Below are 20,327 nucleotides of genomic sequence, written 5' to 3'. Positions count from 1 at the left end.
AAACGGACCCACGCCCGTACACACGCGCGACCGACCGCGCAGTAACGGGGTGTGCGTGGGGGAGGAAACAGTTTAATGTACTGATTGATGCTGTTGTTTGCGGATGCGTGAACATACACAGAGGTACGACAATGATCATATAGCAACTGCTTTGCGAATGCGTTCGCAGGGCGTTTTTCTATACAAAGCACGTTGTGCGTTTTCCCCAATAGCGAGTTCGCCGGGGGAGCGCAGTAGGTTAACAGGTTGACGGGTTAACAGGTTATGGGTTGGTTGTTCGGTTGTTCTTCAGTTGTTCGTTCGGTTGTTCTTCGTTTGTTCTTCAGTTGTTTTTCAGTTGTTCTTCAATTATTTTTCAGCTGTTTTTTTTTTTTTTTTTTTTTTTTTCTAGCTAGCTAAAACGGCAAAACGGCTAGTCACGCGGAAAAAAAAAATTGCTCTAAGGAGGTGATAAAAAGGGAGTTGTTACTTTCTGAATAATTTTTTTTCACCGGGGGGAGAACGTATAACGCGTTTTTCGATTTTTCGCAGCATAAATCTGGCCCCAATGAAGAGGGAGAAACGCACAAACCATTGCTCCACGTCGCGGTCCACGGGGCAAAAAACTAAAGGGGGAACGCACACACGAAGGGGCGGGCGGATGGTGCACAAAATGAACACCGCCAGGCAATTTCCACGACCCAAGGGGGGAAGTTAAAAAAATAAATAAATAAAAATAAAAAAAAAAAAAAAAAAAAAATCCAAAAGGCGAATCGCAAACAAGTACAAACGCGCTTACGCACGCACGCACGTAAGAAAAAAAAAAACTGCCCTACGTGGAGAAGGCCGCCACCCCCAACCCCGTGTGCTCATTTGAAAGCACCTCGAACGACATGTTCACCGCGGCGGCTAGTTTGAGAAGCCTTCCGTTTTCCCCTGCGCCCGCCGCCGCTTCTCCCTCCCCCACAATTTGGGTTAAAAACTGGGGCCGCACCTGCTTCAACCTCTCCTGCACCATTAAAAAATATGCGAGCAGAATGGCAAAGCGGTTCACTACCTCACTGTCCACGTGGCTATTCTTCAGCGCGACATTGATTAAATTGTTGCAGCACTGTATGGAAGCGCCGCGCACGTCACACCGCACCGCCTCCCAGGCGCTTTGTTCCCTCTTCGTGATAACGACGAAATTGTTCGTGTGGAAAAATTCCGGCGCCAAAAGTTTTCGGAACAGGGCTAATAAATCCGCGCCTATAAGAATGAAGACCCCGTGTGCGATATTCTTATTTTGCTGAATCCACTTGCTTACACACGGGTTGTGCGAAGTGGGCGTTCCTTCGCCTTCACCGGTTGCTGCGGTTGATGCGGTTGCTCCGTTTGCTTCGGTTACTTCGAGTGCTTCTCTCTCTTCGGTTGCCGCTCTCTCTACCCTTGTGCGCCTCGAACAGAACAGGAAGAAATTGCCCCCCCCCGCGGAGCTGCACACCGCGGGCGGACTCAACTGCACAATTTTCAAATTAAGATTGCTTTCAAAAAAGTGGCGAACGTTCTTTTTGACGTCCACATTTGTGGCTAATCGGAAGTGGCCGCCGTCCACCCCTCTCATGTCGCCCTCCAAATTGGTCCAAAAAAAATGACGCAAGCAGCTCACACATAGATTCACAAACGCCTCGTTGCAACCCTTTTTATGTTTATCTATTGCAAACTTTAACCTTAGTGCGTTGAAAAAAGAGTTGCAATTTTCTCCAATGAGATTTGACACCACTGCAACCCCTGCACAGGCGTCAGAAAAATGGGTCATAGCATCGTCAATGTTGTTGGTGTTAATACCTCCGATGATTATAATAGGGGGAGCCTCGGAGTCTAAAGGTGGCTTGTAAATTTTTCCTCTCTCTTGAAGATGCTTTATCTTACGGAGTAGGGTCCCTATCTGTTGCTTCAACCCCTCGTGATGGGAAGCTGCAATTTGCTTGGTGCTAGACTCATACAATGTGTGTTCATGCACTAGGTAATCCACGTGGCTGTTTAGGGCCATCTCAATGTCCTCATCATTGCTAAAATTTATGGTTGCCCCGATGATTTTCTCTCCTCCTAGGATGTCCCTGGCGACCTTGATGGGGAGGTCTCTTCTGCCCACATGCACCCCATCAGCGTCTACACCTACACAGATATCTACCCGGTTGTTGATTACTAGTGGGACTTTATATCTACTCAGCAGGTGCTTCATCCTTACGGCTGCGTTGTAAAAGTACCTGTCGTCTGCCTGCTTCAGCCGCAGCTGCACCAACCCCACTCCGCCGAGGACTCCTTCCCGCACCTTCCCAATGAGCGTGCGGCACACGTTCTGCTTATCTGTCAAGAACTTGTCGTCCGTCACGAGGTACAGCGAGTAGTCGGCAAGCCTCCCCGGGGAGTTGCACTGAGTGGAAAAGCAGCGAAAGTGGTGGAGGCGGCGAGAGCGGTTCAGGCAGCGAGAGCGGTTCAGGCTGGGCCAGTCCGGCAAGCCGAGCACCCCGGGCAAACTAACACTCCGCTTCATCTTGTGCATCCCTTTGTAGAGTCCCCCCTTCGGCTGCTCTCTCGAGGGGGCGCGCACCTGTCCGTCGCTGCGAAAAGGAAGTGTCCCCTCCGCTGCACTGATGGGAAGAAGCGGGTACGTGGGAGCGTCCTCTGATGGGTGGCTTCGATTGAGCAAACCTCTCATGAGCAGCGGAGCGCCTCACCAGCGAAGCGTCCCCACTTTTGTCGACGCGCATAGTGTGTGAGTGCCCTGCGGAGCGACGCCGCGAGGGTAAGCAGGGGCAGTTGTGGCGTACCCCTGTGTGGAAGCCTCACCAGCCCAGTTTAGCCTTACTTATATTATTTTATTTTTTTTTTTTTTTTGGGGAAAAAACCCTCAGTAAAGCGGCACTCCGGAGAAGGCATACTGCTACCCCCCTCACTATAGCAGCCGCTTCAACCCCTCCGCGGCCTCGTCGGGGCCCCCCTTCCCACCCAGCACAGCTCTCTCCGCGGAGCAGTTCCGCTTAATATTGCCGATGGTGATTTTCTTCAAAGCGCTGTTGGTGTGTACCAGCGCCCTCTGCGAATGTTCGTAGATGGCCTGGTGCACTTCATACTTCTGCGTCAGCTGGTTAGTGATCTCCTCCCTGTCCTGGTAAAATTTCTTCTCCTTGCATTTGATTGAGTTATATCTGTTTACCAGCTCGGTCTGCTTCTCCAGCAGCTCCTTCTTCTTAAGAGCCAACTTCTGTTCATACAGCTTCATATCCTTAATGGAAAAGTCAAAAGGCAACGAGTGGATAGTTTTTTCCTTTAATGATTGGTACATGGCGTTAGCTTCCCGGATGCTCACATCTTGTGTGCGTCTGTCCTGCAGGAGACTAGCTTTGTCCTTCTCCAAATCGTCAAAGTAGCTGTTTGCGCAGCTGACCATCTTCCCCAGGGTGATTAGAAGCTCTTTAAAGAGGACCTCCTTCAACTTGGCAATTTTACTATCATTATTCAGAAGCTTCACATGGGTAAGCAGCTGCTGCTGCAACGGGATCGACATGAGGGACACCAGCTTGGGATCTACTTTGCGAAGTAATCTGTTAAGTTCTCCCTTTTCATAGTACGGACTCAGTTGCATAAAATATTTTTTTTTCCTCCCCTCCAGGTATGTCTCCTTCACATATAGATACGACTTCATTACGCTGTGCAGACTGTGTAGAGGGTCCACTGGGTTCACTTCATCTATGGGTAGTAAATTTTTTATTCTTTGTAAGTAGCCCATTTGTTTGTCCTTTTTGTGTACAATTATAAAGGGGGAGCCCTTCACGTGCCTTCCGTTTAGCGTCACGTTTATTTGTCTATAGGGGGTGGCGCCTCCCCCTCCACCTGCTACACTTCTTGCACCTTTGTAGGTGTATATAACTTCATACGAGCCATTGTGCAGGTCATCCACCCTAACGATTTGAACTCCGCCGAGACCATGCGCTTCAAACGAGTCGCCTCCTTCGGGGATGGCGTTCCTGTAGGCGTCGTAGCTTTGGATGAAGAAGTTACCGTACTGCTTGTGCGTGTCGTCGTCGCTGCCGGGGTCGCATTTCAAAATGTGCATGGGGGGGTCGCCTCCGCCTTCTCCCCAGTGGTGCGGTCGCTCGCTCTCGGACAGGAGCCCCTCCGAGGAGGAACCGCCGCCGCTATCGCTATCACTACCGCTGCCACCGCCGCTATCACCGCCGCTGTCACCGCTCGATTCGCACAAATCGGAGTGGGCCAAGTCAAACGAGGTCGCGCGCAGGGAATCGCTGTAGACGCGGCTGCACCCCCCACGCGGGGGTAACCTTCGGCCTCTTTTTCCTGCCCCCCGTTTGATCGCCGGGAAGACCCTCCCACCGCTCACCCGTTTGTACACCACACAGTTGGGGGCGTACGCCACGTTCGGCTTTATGCAAATGAGGTAGGGGGAATTCCCGACGCTCTTTTTTTTGCAAAATAGAGACAGGTAGTAGTAGCCGCACCGTCCCAAGTTATACGTCACGACGTAGGTCCCATTTTTCAAATCGCTAACGTTGCACTTGAAGCTGTTCTGCACCAGTTTCATTTTTTCTCCATCGTACAGCTCGGCCTCGAACGTGTATCCTTCTCTCATTGTTTGGTTCTCTATGGCGTTCTTTTCATGAGGGGGGGGTCCTCCCATGAGTGTGTTTTGTCTTCCCCTTTGCTCCCTACCGCGATACCTAGTAGGGGAATGACAAGGAGAGCCTCTTCGCCTCCCCTTCCCCTCAGTAGCACCAATGAGATGGGGCCCATCCCCTTTTGTGCCTCCCCAAAGAGGCGCTTCTTCCCCCTCTTCACACCCCACATGTTTGTAATTCGAAAAGTTGGCATTAATATTGTACCTATTATGATCCGAGTTAATTACCGTCTGATGTTTTTCCCTTTGGAATTTGTTATACAGAGCATTTCGCATGTACAAGTCACATCGGTTGTCTCCTCCTTCTTCTTCTTCCTCCTCTTGTGTGTGCTCCCTTTGGTAATTCAGCTGGTCCACCTTATCCCTCTCCTTCACGTACGCTTCAAATGTGTAATTCTCCACGTAGATGCATTCCCCCGTTTTGCTGACCGTCTCGATTACCACTTCGTTGAGTACCCCCGCTGTACCTTCGTACAAATTTCCTCCCTTCACCTTGCACGCCACGGGGTCTATTTCTGCGTTAGACATAGGCGTAAATTCGATGTCCTTTTTTTCGTTCCGCATACTGGGGGATGGCTTCATTTCATTTGGCATTTCTCCTGTGGGGAAACCCTCCCAGTTATCTGTAATGTCGTCCGCGCCCCACTCGCTCATCACCTGTTGGATGTACTTGCGGCCAATCTGCTTTGTTCTGCTCAGGTACTCCTCGTTCACTTCCCTCTCTGCGTGCCGCTCGCGCGCTTTGCTTTTGCCCCTGTGTTTCTTCGCGGGGTCGCACTTGAGCATGTCGTTCAGCCTGCGCAGGGGGGTGGAAGCCATCACTGGGTTAGAAGCCCTCACGGGGGTAGCAGTCTTCATGTGGGTAGCAGTCTTCATGTGGGTAGCAGTCTTCATGTGGGTAGCAGTCTTCATATGGTTAGCTTCCTTCATATGGTTAGCTTCCTTCATATGGTTAGCTTCCTTCATGGGGGTACTGACACTCTCGTATTGCCCACCTGGGCGAACCGCTTGACAACTCAAGTGAGACAAAAAAAAAGAAAAAAAAAGCGGAACGTTTTAAAGCGTCGTAGAGGGGGCTAACTAGTCCTGACGCACAAACGGAAACTCCTTCAACACGGAGTTGCTAACGCTGCTGTGCAAATGTGTTGCCCCCGCCTCTACCGATGCCGCTGCGTTTGCCTTCTCGGATGGTGTGCAGGGCGAACGCGGGCTCCCTTCCGCGCTGCCTTTGCTCCAACGTGGGGAGAACTTGCACACAGGCGCGCCAAGTCTCCCAAGGAAAAATACACTGACGCGCGCACACTTTGCGGCAGTTTTTAAACCTCATGCGAGGGCTACGCTAACAACATGGTTGTCACATTAGTTTTCAAAAATTGCGAAGTTGCAACGGCTAAACGGCGAAGCAGCACTGGATGCATGCACAAAAAAAAAAAAAAAAAAAAAAAATGCGCCATTTCTGCGCCTATTTGGACAAATCCGCATGAACGGGTCAGGCAAAATGTTACAAAATTGAAAAACAAAAAATTGCAAAAAAAAGCAAAAAAAAAGAAATGCCCCTATGAAGGAAGACACTCCCTTTTAAATAAGGTTACGTCTCGCACGTTTTGGATGAACCTCCCCTTAGTGACTTAACACTTTTGGGATGTTAACAGACGTTTGTGGAGGTTCGCGGCACACGCAAATGTGTGCACATGGGAATACACGCGAAATGGGCGTACGTACGCCCGCGCACGAATAAGCGGCGTCCCTCCTGGGATGTAAAGTATCCCCTCCACTTTCAGACAAACGGAAATTCTCAATGGGCCGGAGAAACGCAGCCCCGGTTCGCAGTCGGGCAGGAATGCAAGGAGGAGAAAAGTGTCTGGAAGGGGGACATATATACTTGTTATTTTTTTTGTTTTTTTTCGTCAGCTGCTGTGTGCGCCTGCTCCACGACGGTGGCGTAACAAAATGGGGAGTCAACCCCTCCGCGCTGCACTCACCAATTGATAATGTCTACCTTCTTCTTGGACGAAAAGGAACTCCCCAAAATGTGGAACGTTTCCGTGTTGAAAAATTTGCCGATGTTTTTTAAAAACGAGTTGACACTTATATCCCCATCGCATTTGCTCGAATTGACATACACCGTGAATTGGTCACTATGCATAGTGTCATACATTTTTTGAAACAACTTTTCTGTGTCCACTTTTGGCTGATTAAACAGTTCATAACCTGTTTGTGTCTCCCCTTGGTTAATCGAAGAGGCGTCTGCATCCTGCATGTGGTCTTCACACCGTGTGTGCTTTTCGCTGGCACACAGAATGCCTCCCGTTTCGTCTCCCGCTTGTCCCCCCTGCGCATCGCTCCTTCCATCTGAACGGAGGAAGTCGAAATTTTCAATAACCTCCTGCTGAGCGATTTTTTTAAAAATGCGAGAGTTGTAGCATAGGCAGGGGGTGCGCCTATGGACAGGTTCGGAAAAAATGTTCTGGGCGCATCCGAAGAGGCAACCCTTTTCGCAGGCCATCAATTCGATGTAGTCGATTCTTCCTGTGAAGTGCAGATTGTAGGTAATTTCCACGTCGTATTTGTTGGCCTCGCCTGGGGGGTTGGGCGGTGTACCACTCGGCGGGGGGGTTCTCCCTGGTGAGCTTTTCCTTTGCAAGCTTCTTCCTGGTGAACTTCTCCCCGGTGCGCGCCCGCTCTTGCCCTCCTTCACCTTCCGGACGACGCTGTACATGCTCTTAAAGCCGTAGGACAGGATCACCCGGAAAACGCAGTGGCTGCCCTGCAGCAGGGACAACACCACTATGTCGTGGTACTGGAGGTGGAACTCCCTCTCGTCCACCTCAAAATTGAACACCTCTCTGCACACATATTTGAACATCTCCTCCCCGTAGCCCATCGAAATGTTATTTCTGTTGCCGCACCGAAGTGTGTATTCGGCAAGGTGGTCGTAAATTTCGCTCAGTTCGTGAAGGCTGGGGGGGGCAGTTCGTTCGACGTGTGTCGTGGGCGGCGTCTCCTCCGCGGCAGCTTCGTGGGGGTTTCTTTTCGTCCTATCTGCGTGCACCCCCCTCATGGCGGCCCGCAAAAGGTCGTACACACTGTCAATTGGCATCTCCGGCAGAGAGGCAAAATCAATTTCCGTGTTGTTTATCAGCTCGACGAGCTCCACGGTGGTCAGCACAGCATCGACGCAGTGGAAGTTCCTCTTCTGTTGGTCTGCGTTCGGTGTGTCCCTCATCGGGTCGATCGTCCGAGGAGAGACATGCGCCAGGTAGGCAAGCATATTCTCGTTTAGGGAATTCTGTTGGGGGAGGTTACTTCTGTGCGCCTCCAATTTTTTGTCGAAGCAGTAGAGCAGGTACACGTGGTTGATGTCGTAGATCGTTGGGGGGGTGGCGGTCACACCGTTTCCGCTACTTCCGCCTCTTCCGCCGCGTTTGCTGCCTTCTTGGCCAACTGGGCCCGGTCGCAAAAGGCCGTGGTTCCTCCGATGGTGCTTCCTGCAAACGGCCCAGAACTCCAACCCGTATGTGCAGTACCAATTGAAAAAGCTCCTCAGCGGGGGGGGGCTTTCCAGCAGGGGCAGAGTCACATGCACGCTCTTCTGGAGGTGTAGAATTTTTAAGATAATTCCCTGGATGTCTTGACTGGACTTTACCTTGCTAAATGAGTTTATCTCTTCTTCATCGAAATTCTTCTCGCCATATATAACGGTGCCACTGCAGTGGGAGCAAATCAGGGGGAGGGAGCTCTTCCCCTCCCGTGTGTAGGCAGCGGCATGGTTGCCCCCCCTCAGCTCAGTTTTGCTTCCCCGTTTGGACTTCAGGCGGTGGTCCCTCTTACCCCCCAAGATATCATCGGCACCGTTTTGGTAGTGCCCGCTTTGCTGCGCTGTTTTCGTGGCCTCCACAAAGTGGCTGATAAACTCTCGCTTGCTCTCATTCAGGGCTATCAGCTCGCTGAGGGAGGAGTCATACACATAATCGAAGCCCAGCGATTTTAATAAAAAGCACAACTTCTTCTGTGTCCTCTGAATGGGTAAGTTGTAATGTACAGACAAAGCCGTGATGCTTTGCAGAGACAACGAAATGATGTTAATTTTTTTTTTCCTAATTTGGTTTAAAATTTCGACTGCATTTTGGTTTCTAAGAAAATTGGTCTCTTCATTTGTGACGCATCCACTGCAGGCTAAGCAGTCAGTCAGAGATATTTCTCCCCTTTCCTTTTTTTTTTTCTCTTTACTCTTCTTTTTTATGTTTATTAAGTTTGGCTCACTCAGGTCATCCTCATTCGCAACTTGCGACTTGTATAGAAACGGCTTGATGCATTCCTCCTCCTCGTTGTAGTAGTCGTTCAGGTTTTCTAGCTTTATCGCGTTGGAAAACATTTTTCTTTTTTCACCCCTTCGCTGTCACCACGTCGTCTTCACCGTCGCTGCTCCTGCGCGTTGCTTCCACTGCTGGCGCGCCCATGCGTGCCTCTTCGCTCCTCATCGCTGCTTCGCCTCGCCGCATACGCGTAAACGGGTGGAACGTATAACTCATATGCCTCTGCCAACTGGGAGGGCTTCCTTCTCCCTTTGGCCAAGTCACCCTCGAGGGAAAAATCCACAAAGTGCGCCTCTCCCCTGTGCCCTTTAAAAAATTAAAAGCAACGTCGGCATTGGGGGGGAAACCCTGCGGAAGGAACTTCGAGTTTGCCCTCTCAGGGAAGGAGCGGCAAACGGGAAGAAGTAGCAAACGGGAAGAAGTAGCAAACCGGAAGAAGTAACAAACGGGAAGAAGTAGCAAACCGGAAGAAGTAACAAACGGGAAGAAGTAACAAACGGGAAAGGAATCCAAAATAAGCCCAAATGGAACAAAAAAAAAAAAAGCGACGACGGAGGAGCAACACGATGGGAATTTTTAACTTCTCAACGTCACCTGCGCAACTCGCCTGAAGGGGCAGCTTCTCATTTTCGCGCAGCAACAATTGGGGTCACCCACGTTGGAGAGAAAAAATAATAAAATAAATAAAAAAAAAACCAAACGGGGGAGCTATCTTAAGATGGGCCGAATATGCCGCCAAAATTTTTAAAATTGGCTTTAAAGTGGCTTAAATTAATTTTTAAAAAACTAAAAAAATTTTTAAATCACACACAACAGGGGGGGGGAGAAAAAAAGAAAAAACGAGGCAAAAAAGATTTGCAAAAGGTGGCTGCAAAAGATGGTCGAAAGAATATGTGCAGTTACATGCGAACATAAATCTGAAGCTGTGTGCGACATGCCTACGCGCGAGCACATGCATATGCGGGCAAACACACACACGGGGGTGGGTGGGGGCGCGTGGCCGACGTGGGCACCCACGCCGGTACACACACATACAGATACACACGCACAGCATAACCCCACCTGACATGGACAGCGGAGAGGGAAAAAAAAAGGAGCATGAGCATATAGGGAATTCACCGGAGTGGAAGCGGGTACAATTGAAGGGGGCGTAGGTGGGGAGGCACTTGCGGAGATGTAGCAGCGGTGTTGTAGCGGCGTAGTAGCGGCGATGGTGGGCACGCACACTGCAACCGCCATCCGCTAAAAATTGAAAGAAGGTGAAAAGGAGCATCGGATAACGGTACAAAATAATTATTAAAGTTAAAAAATTAAAGAGGGGTCACGCGAAGGCGGGGGGAAAAAGGGGCATCAATCCGTTGGTCTTGCCATCTGTCTGTCTGCCGGTCGATCGATCCATCAATCTGTCATTCTCTGCGTCCGTTCCAGCTTTCCTATTTGCTGCTTCCTACTTGCTGCTTCCTTTTCGCACACGCGCGCGGTCCCCTCGCCATCACGCCTTGGTGCCTTGGCCTTGCTTGTTCTTGTACCTCCTAATTTTCTTCTTGGCGTACACGCTGAGGAGAAAGCTGGCCGCCGCCATGATGAGGGACTTGGAGCAGATGATGAAGAGAGTCACTCGCAGGCCCCTGCTCTGTTGGAAGCAGCGCTCGCTCAGTTCGCCCTGCGGGGTGGGTGCGGCGGAGGGGAAAAAAAATCGAAATGGTGTACGAGGGGGAGGAAAGCAAAAAAGGAAAGCAAAAAAGGAAAGCAAAAAAAAGAAAGTAAAAAATAAAGTAACGTGAAGGCGGCGTGAGCGGGCGTCCCACTGGGGCCAGCCCATGGCACAAAAACAGCCACATTGCACACACGCGTGCCGCTCCACACGCAGCGTTACATTTCTAGTCACGACGCAGTCCGGGGATAGGGTTCCCTTAATCTTGCCGATGATGATCGTCCAGGGGATGTCTCTGCGGGGGGGCGGCAAAGCGGTGTGAAAAGGAAAAAAAAAAAAAAAAAAAACACAAAAAACAAACAAACAAACAAAATTCATAACAACAAAGCTACGCCGCGGTCACGGCCCAGCCAGGTGCGCTGTCCCTACCCGAGCAGATGCGAAATGAAGGAGGACATTCCAATGGAAAAGGCGCGGATGTTCTGCGGCACGCACACCATGATTCCGATGTTGTGGCCAGGCTGCGGGGGGAAAGGCAGGCGGTGAGCGGTAAGCGGTATGCGTAAGCGGTGAAGTGGTGGGGGTAGGCGGTAGGCGGTAGGCGGCAAAGTGGTGCCGCGTGATCGGTCAGCTGAACAAACGCAGCTGAACATGCCCAGCGGAATGCCCATCTGAGTATGTTCAACTGCAGGCCTTCCGCCGCACCTACCATGGCGGAGAAGAGGAAGGTCAGGCCGAGCGTCATGACGAAGGTGAAGAGGTACGTGTTGGTGATGAACGGAATTAACATGACGAGCGAGCTGGCGATCACCAAAATGATGAAGGTCTGGATGCCGATGATTCGCAGGTACTGGTACATCAAAACGTCCTTGCTGTAAATTTTAATTTTCTTTTCATTATTTTTTATATGCTCATAATTCTTATCTACGTTTTGGATGTTCAAGTTATAGAAATCCATGAGGAACCCTCCCAGGCAGGTTCCCACGATGGAGGAGAGACAAGCACACAGGCTACAAAACACCGTGGCCGCTTTGTAAGAGGGGAATAACTTTAATGCATAGAGGATGGGTGCTCCGTACACCAAATAGGACTGAATCATATCTGTGTGTGCCGTTAACGCGGTCACTAAAATGAGAAAGCTAATATTCGTAAGGGTAGTATTTACAAGGAGACCTAAATTGAGGTGCTCATTGTTCTTCTCCTCATCCATAGATTCGATGCAATTATCTAGCTCAATTTCTAAATATTTATTTTCCTTTCTTGCCTTTCCATATGACTCCTGTGTTGTATTCATATACACTTCATCATCTCCAAACGATTTGGTCAAATACATTTTATCTAAATTATTATTAATGTAACTATTGTTGCTTATATTTTGCTGCTCTTCATCGTCGTTTGCCTCCAAATCGATTTCGCCTATATATGCGTTGCTGTTCAAATCGCTGTAATTTTTTTGCGTCGAGTTGAAGGACCTCGTTTTGTTGAAGCTCGTTGCCTCGCCTGCCTGGTGCATCATTTCCTCTTCGTACATCCCCGAGCTGCTGTTGGTGCCCCTCTTCCTGGCCTCCACGCCCTCCTCCAGGGCCTTGCGCTCGCCGCTTCCCCCCTCGGCAGTCTGCGGTTTGGCAGTCTGCGGTTTGGCAGTCTGCGGTTTGGCACTCTGCGTGTTGCTGCTTTGCGGGCCGCCACTCTGCGTGTTGCTGCTTTGCGTGCTGCTCCCCTGCTTCTGACCCCCCTGCGGGTTGCCTCTCTGCGGGCCGCCACTTTGCGTATTACCACCCTGCGTGTTGCCACTCTGCGTGTTGCCACTCTGCGTGTTGCCACTCTGCGCGTTGCCGCTTTGCGCGTTGCTGCTCTGCCTCCTGCCACCCGCGGGCCGGGACTGCCCGCCGGGCGCGGCTCTCCCCGAGCTGCTGTTGCTCGCGTTCTTGTTGGGCGCCCTGTTCCTGGGCGCGGTCGCGGTCGAGTTGGCCGAGTTGGCCGAGTTGTTCGCGTTGGCGCTTTTCTGAGGGACTCCCGGGTGGGCGGCCCCGTGGCTGGCGACGCTCGACGGGACGGCTCCCTTAACGGACTTCCTCAGGTTCTTCCCCTCCTCTCGGTCTCTGCCGGCATTCCCCGCCCGCGTCTCTGAGGGTTGCTCTGAGGGTTGCTTCGAGGGTTGCTTCGAGGGTTGCTCTGAGGGTTGCTTCGAGGGTTGCTTCGAGGGTTGCTCTGAAGGTTGCTTCGAGGGTTGCTCTGAAGGTTGCTCTGAAGGCTTCTCCGAGGGCTTCCCCCCCGACTGCTGCTCCCGCCTGCTCTTCTCATCCTCGTACCTCTTCAGCAAGTTCTCATCGAACAGGTAGAAGCAGAGGAAGAAAAACATGAAGACGGTGCCCGAGCCGATGAAGTACTGCGCGATGCTGATCTTCAGCGCGGGGAGTAGAACGGCGAGCAGGTAACCGATGCACCCCCCTAGGGGGAACATAGTAATGAAAATGCTAATCCATGAGCCAGCCCTATCCTTCGAATAGGAATAAATCAAAGGGGGGATGATGGTAATGAAGGCAGCTTCACTAAACCCGCAGAAAAATCTACTAAACATTAGGGAGTAATACGAACCGATGATAAACGAAAAGCCAGTCATGAGGAGGGCTAGCGAATTTTGGAAAAGAAAAACGTCGGTTATTCTAAAGACACTGTAGGTTGACGCAAGGGAGCCACTGATGATGGAGCTGATGCTTAATCCAAAGACAAACACGGAGGTTAAGAAGCCTATGTGCACATCTACATTCGTCGTTGCGTATTTCTCCTTCAGGTAAGAGGACAAGAAGTCATACGAGCCGGGGATGATTCCTCTGTTGACGTAAATTGAAAAATGAATTATGGTCAATATAGTGTAGATGAAATAAAACTTATTAACTTTCAACTTCAGTTTGGCTAGATACGTTCCAAGGCCGGAGAAGCAACTCAATTTGGTTAACACTTCATTGTCAATGCTGGAGAGATACTCCTTGGCTGCTTCTTCATCTTCATTTTGCATGTTTATCTTTAGGGCTCCCCCTTTTTTTCCGTTCAGCTCTGCGCCCTGGGCGCTCTTGGGATGGTTGGCAACGGCTTCATCTTTTTCCGGCGCTTTCATTTTTCATTTTACTGCTGGGGCGGCGGTCAGGTCTACGCAGCGGTGGGGGGGAGGCGAGCAGCGGATGCCCGGGTAGGGATAAAAAGAAGAAAAAAAAGAAAAGAAAAAGAAAGAAAGAAAGAGAGCAATCAAAAGGAAGGAAAGCAAGCAGAAAGAAGAACAATCAAAAAGATATAGCAATAGCGAACAATCAAAAAGATAGCAATAGCGAACAATCAAAAAGATAGCAATAGCGAACAATCAAAAAGAAATATATTAAAAGCACGGGTAAAAACCCAAAACAGCGGTGCAACGGAAAGGCGCAGCCAAGTTGCGCTCCCCCAAGATCACCACTGGTAGGCGTTATCAAATGGGTGTTGGCGGTGAGGAGGAGCACAGCCAGGCGACTAACACACCACACATGAGCTTTGTTCAACAGGTGAATGTGTTTCTCCCCACGGGAAGGTGAAGCCCAAAAAAGGGAAAATGATCACTTGCCCCTTTTTCTATCTCCAGGCGCGTTCTACGCGAGCACTAATAGGTTCGCGGCGACTGCGTGGGGAGGCGGGTTCGGTTCCCCTGTTGGCCGGGCCGTTCCCCACGCACAGGTGTGAAAGCTCACGAGGGGGGAATCACATACATATGAAAATATATCTACGTATGTACGCACGTACGTATGTGCACATGTGCGTATGTCCGTGCGCAGGCGGGCACGTATACGCTGTAGGCAGATTTAATTTTCGGCGGATGGGAGGGACTACCCCGCGGAGCCCAAAGCAGGCGCGCGTCGACAAATGAGCAAACTCGGCTGACAGAAAAGATGAGCGGCGTATATCACTTATACAAACACGCATATAGGTACAGAACGTATATGAGCATCGGCTGTACAGTCAAAGGAGAGCGACCATATATATATATGTATATATATATATATACATACCCCTGCGGGAACACTCGCAAGAAGGAGAAAGAAAAAGTGAGCAGAAGGATTTAGCAGTTTTTTTTAATTAGTTACATACGGATCAGCGCTTATCTGCGCGCATGACGCTTTTTTAAAATTGTTGAAAACTTGTTTTTTTGACTCTCCGCACAAACGCAAAAAAAAAGTAACATCGGAATGTTAGCCTTTGAAAGAAAAAAAAAGAAAAAAAAAAAAGAAAAAAAAGAAAAAAATCGTTATATCTATACGGATTGTAACATGACATGCGTTTTTTTTTTAATTTATTTTGTATTGTTTTGTTTTACTTTGTTTTGTTTTATTTTGTTTTTTTTCCGTTTTTTTTTCCGTTTTTTTTTCCGTTTTTTTTTCTGTTTTTCTTTCCGTTTATTTTTCCTTTTTTTTTTTACTTCACAAATGCGTTCGTTCCGCATTTAACTTCCTCTCCCCTCTTCGGTTAAAAAGGAAGGGTAGCAATTGAGGAGGCTTCCTTTTTCGGTTTGTACATATATACAATTCTACCTGCCTGACGTGGTCACTGGCGCGACACGTTACTATAAAAAAAAAAAAAGGGACGGTATAAAAAAGCTTGCTGGTACGCGTAAAATTTGTAAAATGAGTCGACGAGAGAGTTTCACTATATTATTTTACAATTCGTTGTTGGCAACCTTTCTTCTTCCCGTTTGAAAATTTCGCGCCGCGCCGTTTCGACGAGTCCGCCGCGCGGCAGATGCGGCAGGGGGGTTGCGCCGCAGATTTTGCCACAGCGCGGGGTGCGGCCCCACTACACTGCACCCTGCGTTGAACCTAAACAGTCCGCTCACTTGGCGCAGCCGCATCTTCCATTTTGTGAATTTTTTTTTTTCTAAAAGGGCAAGTTAGGGAAAAGAGGATAAGATGAGGTGAGGTGAGGTGAAGTGAGAAATGGTAAGATGGGTTGGGTGGTTCCCCTTTAGGTGGTTCCTCTCCGGGTGGTTCCCCTTCAGGTGGCGCATTTCTTGCGGAGTTTCCCCCAGTGGCGTAAAACAACCAAAGGGTTTGCGCGGGGGGGATTATTCCTTTTTTCCCCCCTTTGGGAGGTCCCATATTGTCGGCAACAAATCGCCATCGCTGCGAATGTTTCTGTTTCCACCCATCGGTTGTTCACCCCACGGGGGGGGGTTAGCCTCCCCCGAGAAGGTGCAGTTAATGGGGCATCTTTCCCCCTGTAACCCTCGGCACTGTGCTTTTTCTTTTTTTTTGTCCCTTGCACAGCGCATGAGGGAGCACATCATTGGAAGTTTGCTTGCAGTTTAAAAAAAATAAACAAAGCAAAGTAAAACAAAACAAAACAACTTCTGTGCGTTTCCCCAATTTTACGCAAACGATGACGCCCCGAGGCGGGTCGCCCGGAGGATGGGAAAACCAACTTTCGTCATGCGCATGTGCGCCCCGAGTGGGGTTCCTACATGCGTGTTCCACATTAGGGGTGAAGAAGAAAAAAAAAAAAAAAAAATACATAATATAGTATACTAAATGGCAAGTGCACCCGTGCAGGTGCTTCTTTTCCCCTTCAAATTGCCCCTCCCCAAGTGACTGCACCTATGGAGGGCATTATCGCTAGACAGCGGAAGGGAAATAAATCACCCCGGGGGGGAGGCCCCTCGTCGGTGCTGCAACTTACACAGATTTAAAAAAAAAAAAAAATTAAATGCATGCACAGGGGGAAATAATCATTATGTATTTGCGTGTGTTGCATAAGGTGCGAATTTTGCAATGCAGCCCGGGAAGGGACTATCTCGCCCTCATCCTCATCGAGCACTTTAACTTTGGCGTGGTTCCTCATTCCACACGGGAAGTTTTGCCACCTTTGCAAGGGAAGAAGCCTGCCTGGTGTGGATTTTGGCCAACATGTTAATCCTCCCACCGCCAGTCGGCTCTTCCTGCCTGTTTTACCGCATGCATGTATATACGCACCTTTGAGGGGCGACACTCAAAATGAGATGATATATATGGCGCTTCTTTTTTTTTTTCCCCCCCCCCGCTACGACTCCACCGTTTGCCGTTCTGCACGGGGGAACCCCCCACTTGTCGTCGCGCCCCCGCGGATGATGCAATACGATAGGGGCACCGCGCAAAAGGATTTTTTTAAAAAGTTCCACTCTATAGGGAAAACTTTCCACGCTGAGCATAACAGGTGGGGCAAAGGCGATCCAGCGGGAAGAAAAAATATATATATATATATACATTTACATATATGTATATTTTTTTTTTTTTTTTTTTTTTCCAATTGCGCTGCAAAAACGCGCACTGCGTTTCATACCGCCCAATTGGGAGACTTACCCAAAGTTGCGCTCCAGAGTTTGGGGTGGCTGACCCTTTTAGCCCCCGCGGTGGCACTCCTCGATCGGCTAGAAAAGGTGGGTCTCCCCCCTGTCAGCAAACTGCCTGCACAAATGCGCGCCGCATAAGCAGAAGGGAAAATTCCCCCCCCCCTTTCCTCGTGTTGTGCGTCACGGTATGTGCCTCCTTTTTCGAACAGCTTTGTTAAGCGGCAAGGAGGGAAAGGGGCTCCTCCCACTTCGTCCGCCTCTTCCGCATCGTCCGCCTCTTCCGCATCGTCCGCCTCTTCCGCATCTTCCGCCTCTTCCGCATCTTCCGCCTCTTCCGCATCTTCCTCGTTTTCCGCTTCCCCCTCCCACTGGGACTTCCCAGACAAAATGATGGAGACGCAAATCACGCAGGCGGAAACGGAAGAGCAGCACCTGTTGAGCGAACTGAACGACGAAGGAGGAGGGAAAAAGGAGAAGAAAAAAAAGCTGTACGAGCTGAACGAGCTGCACCACTTGGTAAACGCACTGCCGTATATCGACTCGCACGACAGCGAACTGGAAAAAAATGCCAAACAGCTGGTGGAAGAAGAAATGATGTTAATGAACAAACAAAATGAAGTGAAAAATTATTTGCAAAGCTTTGACATCCCCCCATCAGTGTACGCAAAAATGGAGAGCTCACTCATGCCAAATGAGTTAAAGCGCTGCGAACAGGGCATCACCATGCAGAAGCTAAACCTAAGTAGTTACAACATCCAAGGGGAGCAGTTGGAGGAGGAAAAAAATCTCAACCAGTGGTCCAACACTTTGAAGAAGCATCAAATCGTTTTGGAAAATCTACACAACGCACTTATCAACGTGGAGCTGATGAACAAATATAAGGAGGTCATGTGGAGCGAGCACATGAAAGTTTTTACACACATAGATATCAACCTGCAGAATAATATAAAATTGCTGAAGGATCAAATTGACAATATAAATAAGCAGAGGAAGCTGCACCAGCTCAGCTACGTCAACGACTTGTCTGCCCTGCAGAATGAGAGGAACGAGTACAAGCGGAAGAACGACATCGTTTTGGAGGAGATCAAGCGGCTTCACTCGGAGAATCTGCGCCTGCGTTATCGGCGTAATGTGGAATGACAGAAGAGGGGGGGAGCGACGTGTATGAGTGTTCACCGTTTCGCAGTTATTATAAAGCGTAGTAACCACGCTGTATACACTTATTGAGCTGTCCTCTTTTTTTTTTTTTTTTTTTTTGTGCCATAAAATGAGACCGATGATATGCGCTGGTTGCCCACTCTGCGCGTTATCCCCCTTTTCAAACTTGCGACGAAGCCTGTTTGCCTTTTATCAGCAAATTCGCTCCGTTTGGAGAAGGCCAACTTTGGAAAAAAAAAGTTTTTTTTGGAATTTAATTTGTTCAAGTTTTAGAGTGGCGCGTGCGGTGCGTCGTTTTCACGTTGCAGCATTGGCAATGTTTACAATATTTGCAATTTTTACACTTTCACATTTTTGCCTTTTCACATTTTTGCCTTTTCACATTTTTGCATTTTCACATTTTTACACTTTCACATTCTCACCGTTTTCGCCACTTGCGCCTTCCAATAGGCAGCCCGCTGCGCGCCCTACATACGCACGCACGCACGGGGAGGAGCCGCGCCTCTTACAGCCACGTGGAGATATGCGCGAAGTGCCACACGCATGTATCGTGTACGTACGAGGTGGTCCGTCTGTACATATATGCGTGCCTTCGCACACATGTGTATAAGGCAGCATCTGCGCGCTCGCAGCGTCTTCCATGTTCGTCTGTCCTTCTCGACTGAGCGATACTCCGTAGTTCAAGCGGCTATCTCATCTCATCCTATCCCATGCTTATGGATCTCTTTCCTTCCTTCTTCCCTTTAACTAAGAAGATACTCGCACACGTGTCGCGCTCCAAGCGATGCTGCGCACACCGTTTAGGATAGGGCCTCCTTGTCCTTCTTTAACTTTCTCTTGTTTCGTAGCACCTGGGCCTTTAATCGCTTGGCCTCCAACTGGTCGGCTATTGATTTCTTCTTCAGGGTCTCCGTTTTCTCTCTCTGTATGGCCTCAATTAACGTCCTCTTATTTTTAAATTGGTTACCTTTGCATTTCAAATAAAAGGAGTGGTACAAGTGTCTATCTATTTTCTTGGCATCCCTCAATCTCTTTAGCAGTCTCCTCAACACACGCTGTCGTTTAATCCACAAGGTTTTCTGATTCGTTCTGGCGTTCTTCGTACCTCTTCTTTTACCTATACCCATATGTCTTCCCTTTCTTTTTGCCAACTTGTACAGTCTGACCCTGGCTCTGCTGTGCACCTTCTGCGGCTTCTTTAAAATGAGGCCCTCCTTGTACAGCTTCCTTATGCTGAATCCTGCAGGGGGGGAAGAAGAAAAGGAGCGGCGCAACGGGTGAGTATTCGCATGGCCACTCTACGTAACGGAAAAGGGGAAAAAAAAAAAAAGGCAGCTTGCCGAGCTGTTGCCCCATCTGGTGGAAAAAGTATGACCCGTTCAGGTAACATGTATGTATGTTTTTTTTTTTTTTTTTTTTTCCCTTCGTACTCGAATTGGCTAGCGAAATTTCGCTAATTTCGTTTGGGTCCATCCATATTTTGTTCTTTCCACACTTCAACACAGACGCGGCTAATCTCTTCTGCAATTTGAGCGACTGCGGGGGGGAGGGGAGCAAAAAAGGGAGGAGGCGATATGACCGAAATGGATGCCTTCACAATAAACGTGTGGTGACTACTTCCTTTTCGCCAAGCAGGGGATGCCTCACATTGCCGAACGGGCGAAACGGCATAAAAGGCAACACGTCTGTGGTTTACACGCCCCTGCCAGCATGTGCTACCGGGAAGGCAGCAAAAGCTGGTGTTGCAAAGCGAGCATCTAACATTGCCCGCGAATAAGCAAATAAACGAGCAGGCGAATAGCCGATGATACAATGGAGTTGCCTCACTTGCCCTCTTTTCGCCTTACCATTTTTGCGATGGGGAGTTTTTCACAAAGGCTTTTCTATATATTCCTTTATATTTGCTTCAAAAAAGGGGTCATATGGTACACTATACTACTTATGTACAGTTTAGCGGAAGTATAATTCCCTCAGCTCGCTTTTTTCAAACTTACAATTTTTTTTTTTTTTTTTGTTCATGTAAAAATTTAAAATATTATGAACAAACGTTCAGGTAAAAAAAAAAAAAAAAAAAGTAAAATAAGGTAAAATAAAGAAATATAAGATAAAATAAAGTAAAATAAAAAAAAAGGGGAAGAAAACGCAAAAGGAGAAAAAGAAAACTAACCACCCGTGCGAGGATTATACGAGCTTCTT

General features: G+C 49.0%; 5 protein-coding genes across 5 annotated transcripts, besides 11 other annotated features; 1 reads left to right on the top strand and 4 right to left on the bottom strand.

The window, feature by feature from the left end:
• Positions 1–811: 811 nt before the first annotated feature.
• PVX_113835 (thiamin-phosphate pyrophosphorylase, putative) lies at positions 812–2,732 on the bottom strand (the record flags this gene model as incomplete). Its single annotated transcript, XM_001616106.1, has 2 exons — positions 812–2,395; positions 2,700–2,732. 2 exons carry the CDS (start codon positions 2,730–2,732, stop codon positions 812–814), a joined length of 1,617 nt encoding a protein of 538 aa, XP_001616156.1.
• Positions 2,290–2,309: a microsatellite.
• Positions 2,733–2,917: 185 nt separating the features above from the next.
• Positions 2,918–9,611, bottom strand: PVX_113845 (hypothetical protein, conserved; the record flags this gene model as incomplete). The annotated part of the gene is made up of 3 exons (XM_001616107.1): positions 7,319–9,611; positions 6,640–7,237; positions 2,918–5,630 (listed from the first exon to the last, which is right to left on the bottom strand). Exons 1-3 carry the CDS (start codon positions 9,030–9,032, stop codon positions 2,918–2,920), a joined length of 5,025 nt encoding a protein of 1,674 aa, XP_001616157.1. The 5' UTR covers positions 9,033–9,611.
• Positions 3,744–3,765: a microsatellite.
• Positions 4,650–4,673: a microsatellite.
• Positions 8,407–8,483: a microsatellite.
• Positions 9,612–10,465: 854 nt separating the features above from the next.
• PVX_113850 (transporter, putative) lies at positions 10,466–13,745 on the bottom strand (the record flags this gene model as incomplete). Its single annotated transcript, XM_001616108.1, has 4 exons — positions 10,466–10,636; positions 10,850–10,922; positions 11,057–11,148; positions 11,337–13,745. The coding sequence occupies 4 exons, from the start codon at positions 13,743–13,745 to the stop codon at positions 10,466–10,468; spliced, it is 2,745 nt and encodes a 914-aa protein (XP_001616158.1).
• Positions 11,059–11,085: a microsatellite.
• Positions 11,352–11,371: a microsatellite.
• Positions 13,625–13,668: a microsatellite.
• Positions 13,746–17,360: 3,615 nt separating the features above from the next.
• Positions 17,361–18,113, top strand: PVX_113855 (hypothetical protein, conserved; the record flags this gene model as incomplete). Its single annotated transcript, XM_001616109.1, has 1 exon — positions 17,361–18,113. The coding sequence occupies one exon, from the start codon at positions 17,361–17,363 to the stop codon at positions 18,111–18,113; it is 753 nt and encodes a 250-aa protein (XP_001616159.1).
• Positions 17,817–17,853: a microsatellite.
• Positions 17,854–17,882: a microsatellite.
• Positions 17,973–17,996: a microsatellite.
• Positions 18,114–18,379: 266 nt separating the features above from the next.
• On the bottom strand, positions 18,380–20,186 carry PVX_113860 (60S ribosomal protein L19, putative). Its single transcript, XM_001616110.1, has 3 exons — positions 19,979–20,186; positions 19,562–19,667; positions 18,380–19,371 (listed from the first exon to the last, which is right to left on the bottom strand). Exons 1-3 carry the CDS (start codon positions 19,979–19,981, stop codon positions 18,932–18,934), a joined length of 549 nt encoding a protein of 182 aa, XP_001616160.1. The 5' UTR covers positions 19,982–20,186; the 3' UTR covers positions 18,380–18,931.
• Positions 20,030–20,057: a microsatellite.
• Positions 20,187–20,327: the final 141 nt, after the last annotated feature.

Source organism: Plasmodium vivax, chromosome 11, assembly GCF_000002415.2.
Source record: "Plasmodium vivax chromosome 11, whole genome shotgun sequence".
Classification (NCBI taxonomy): Eukaryota; Apicomplexa; class Aconoidasida; order Haemosporida; family Plasmodiidae; genus Plasmodium; species Plasmodium vivax.
Note: the sequence above shows the minus strand (reverse complement) of the source record. Positions and strands in the feature narration are given on the sequence as shown.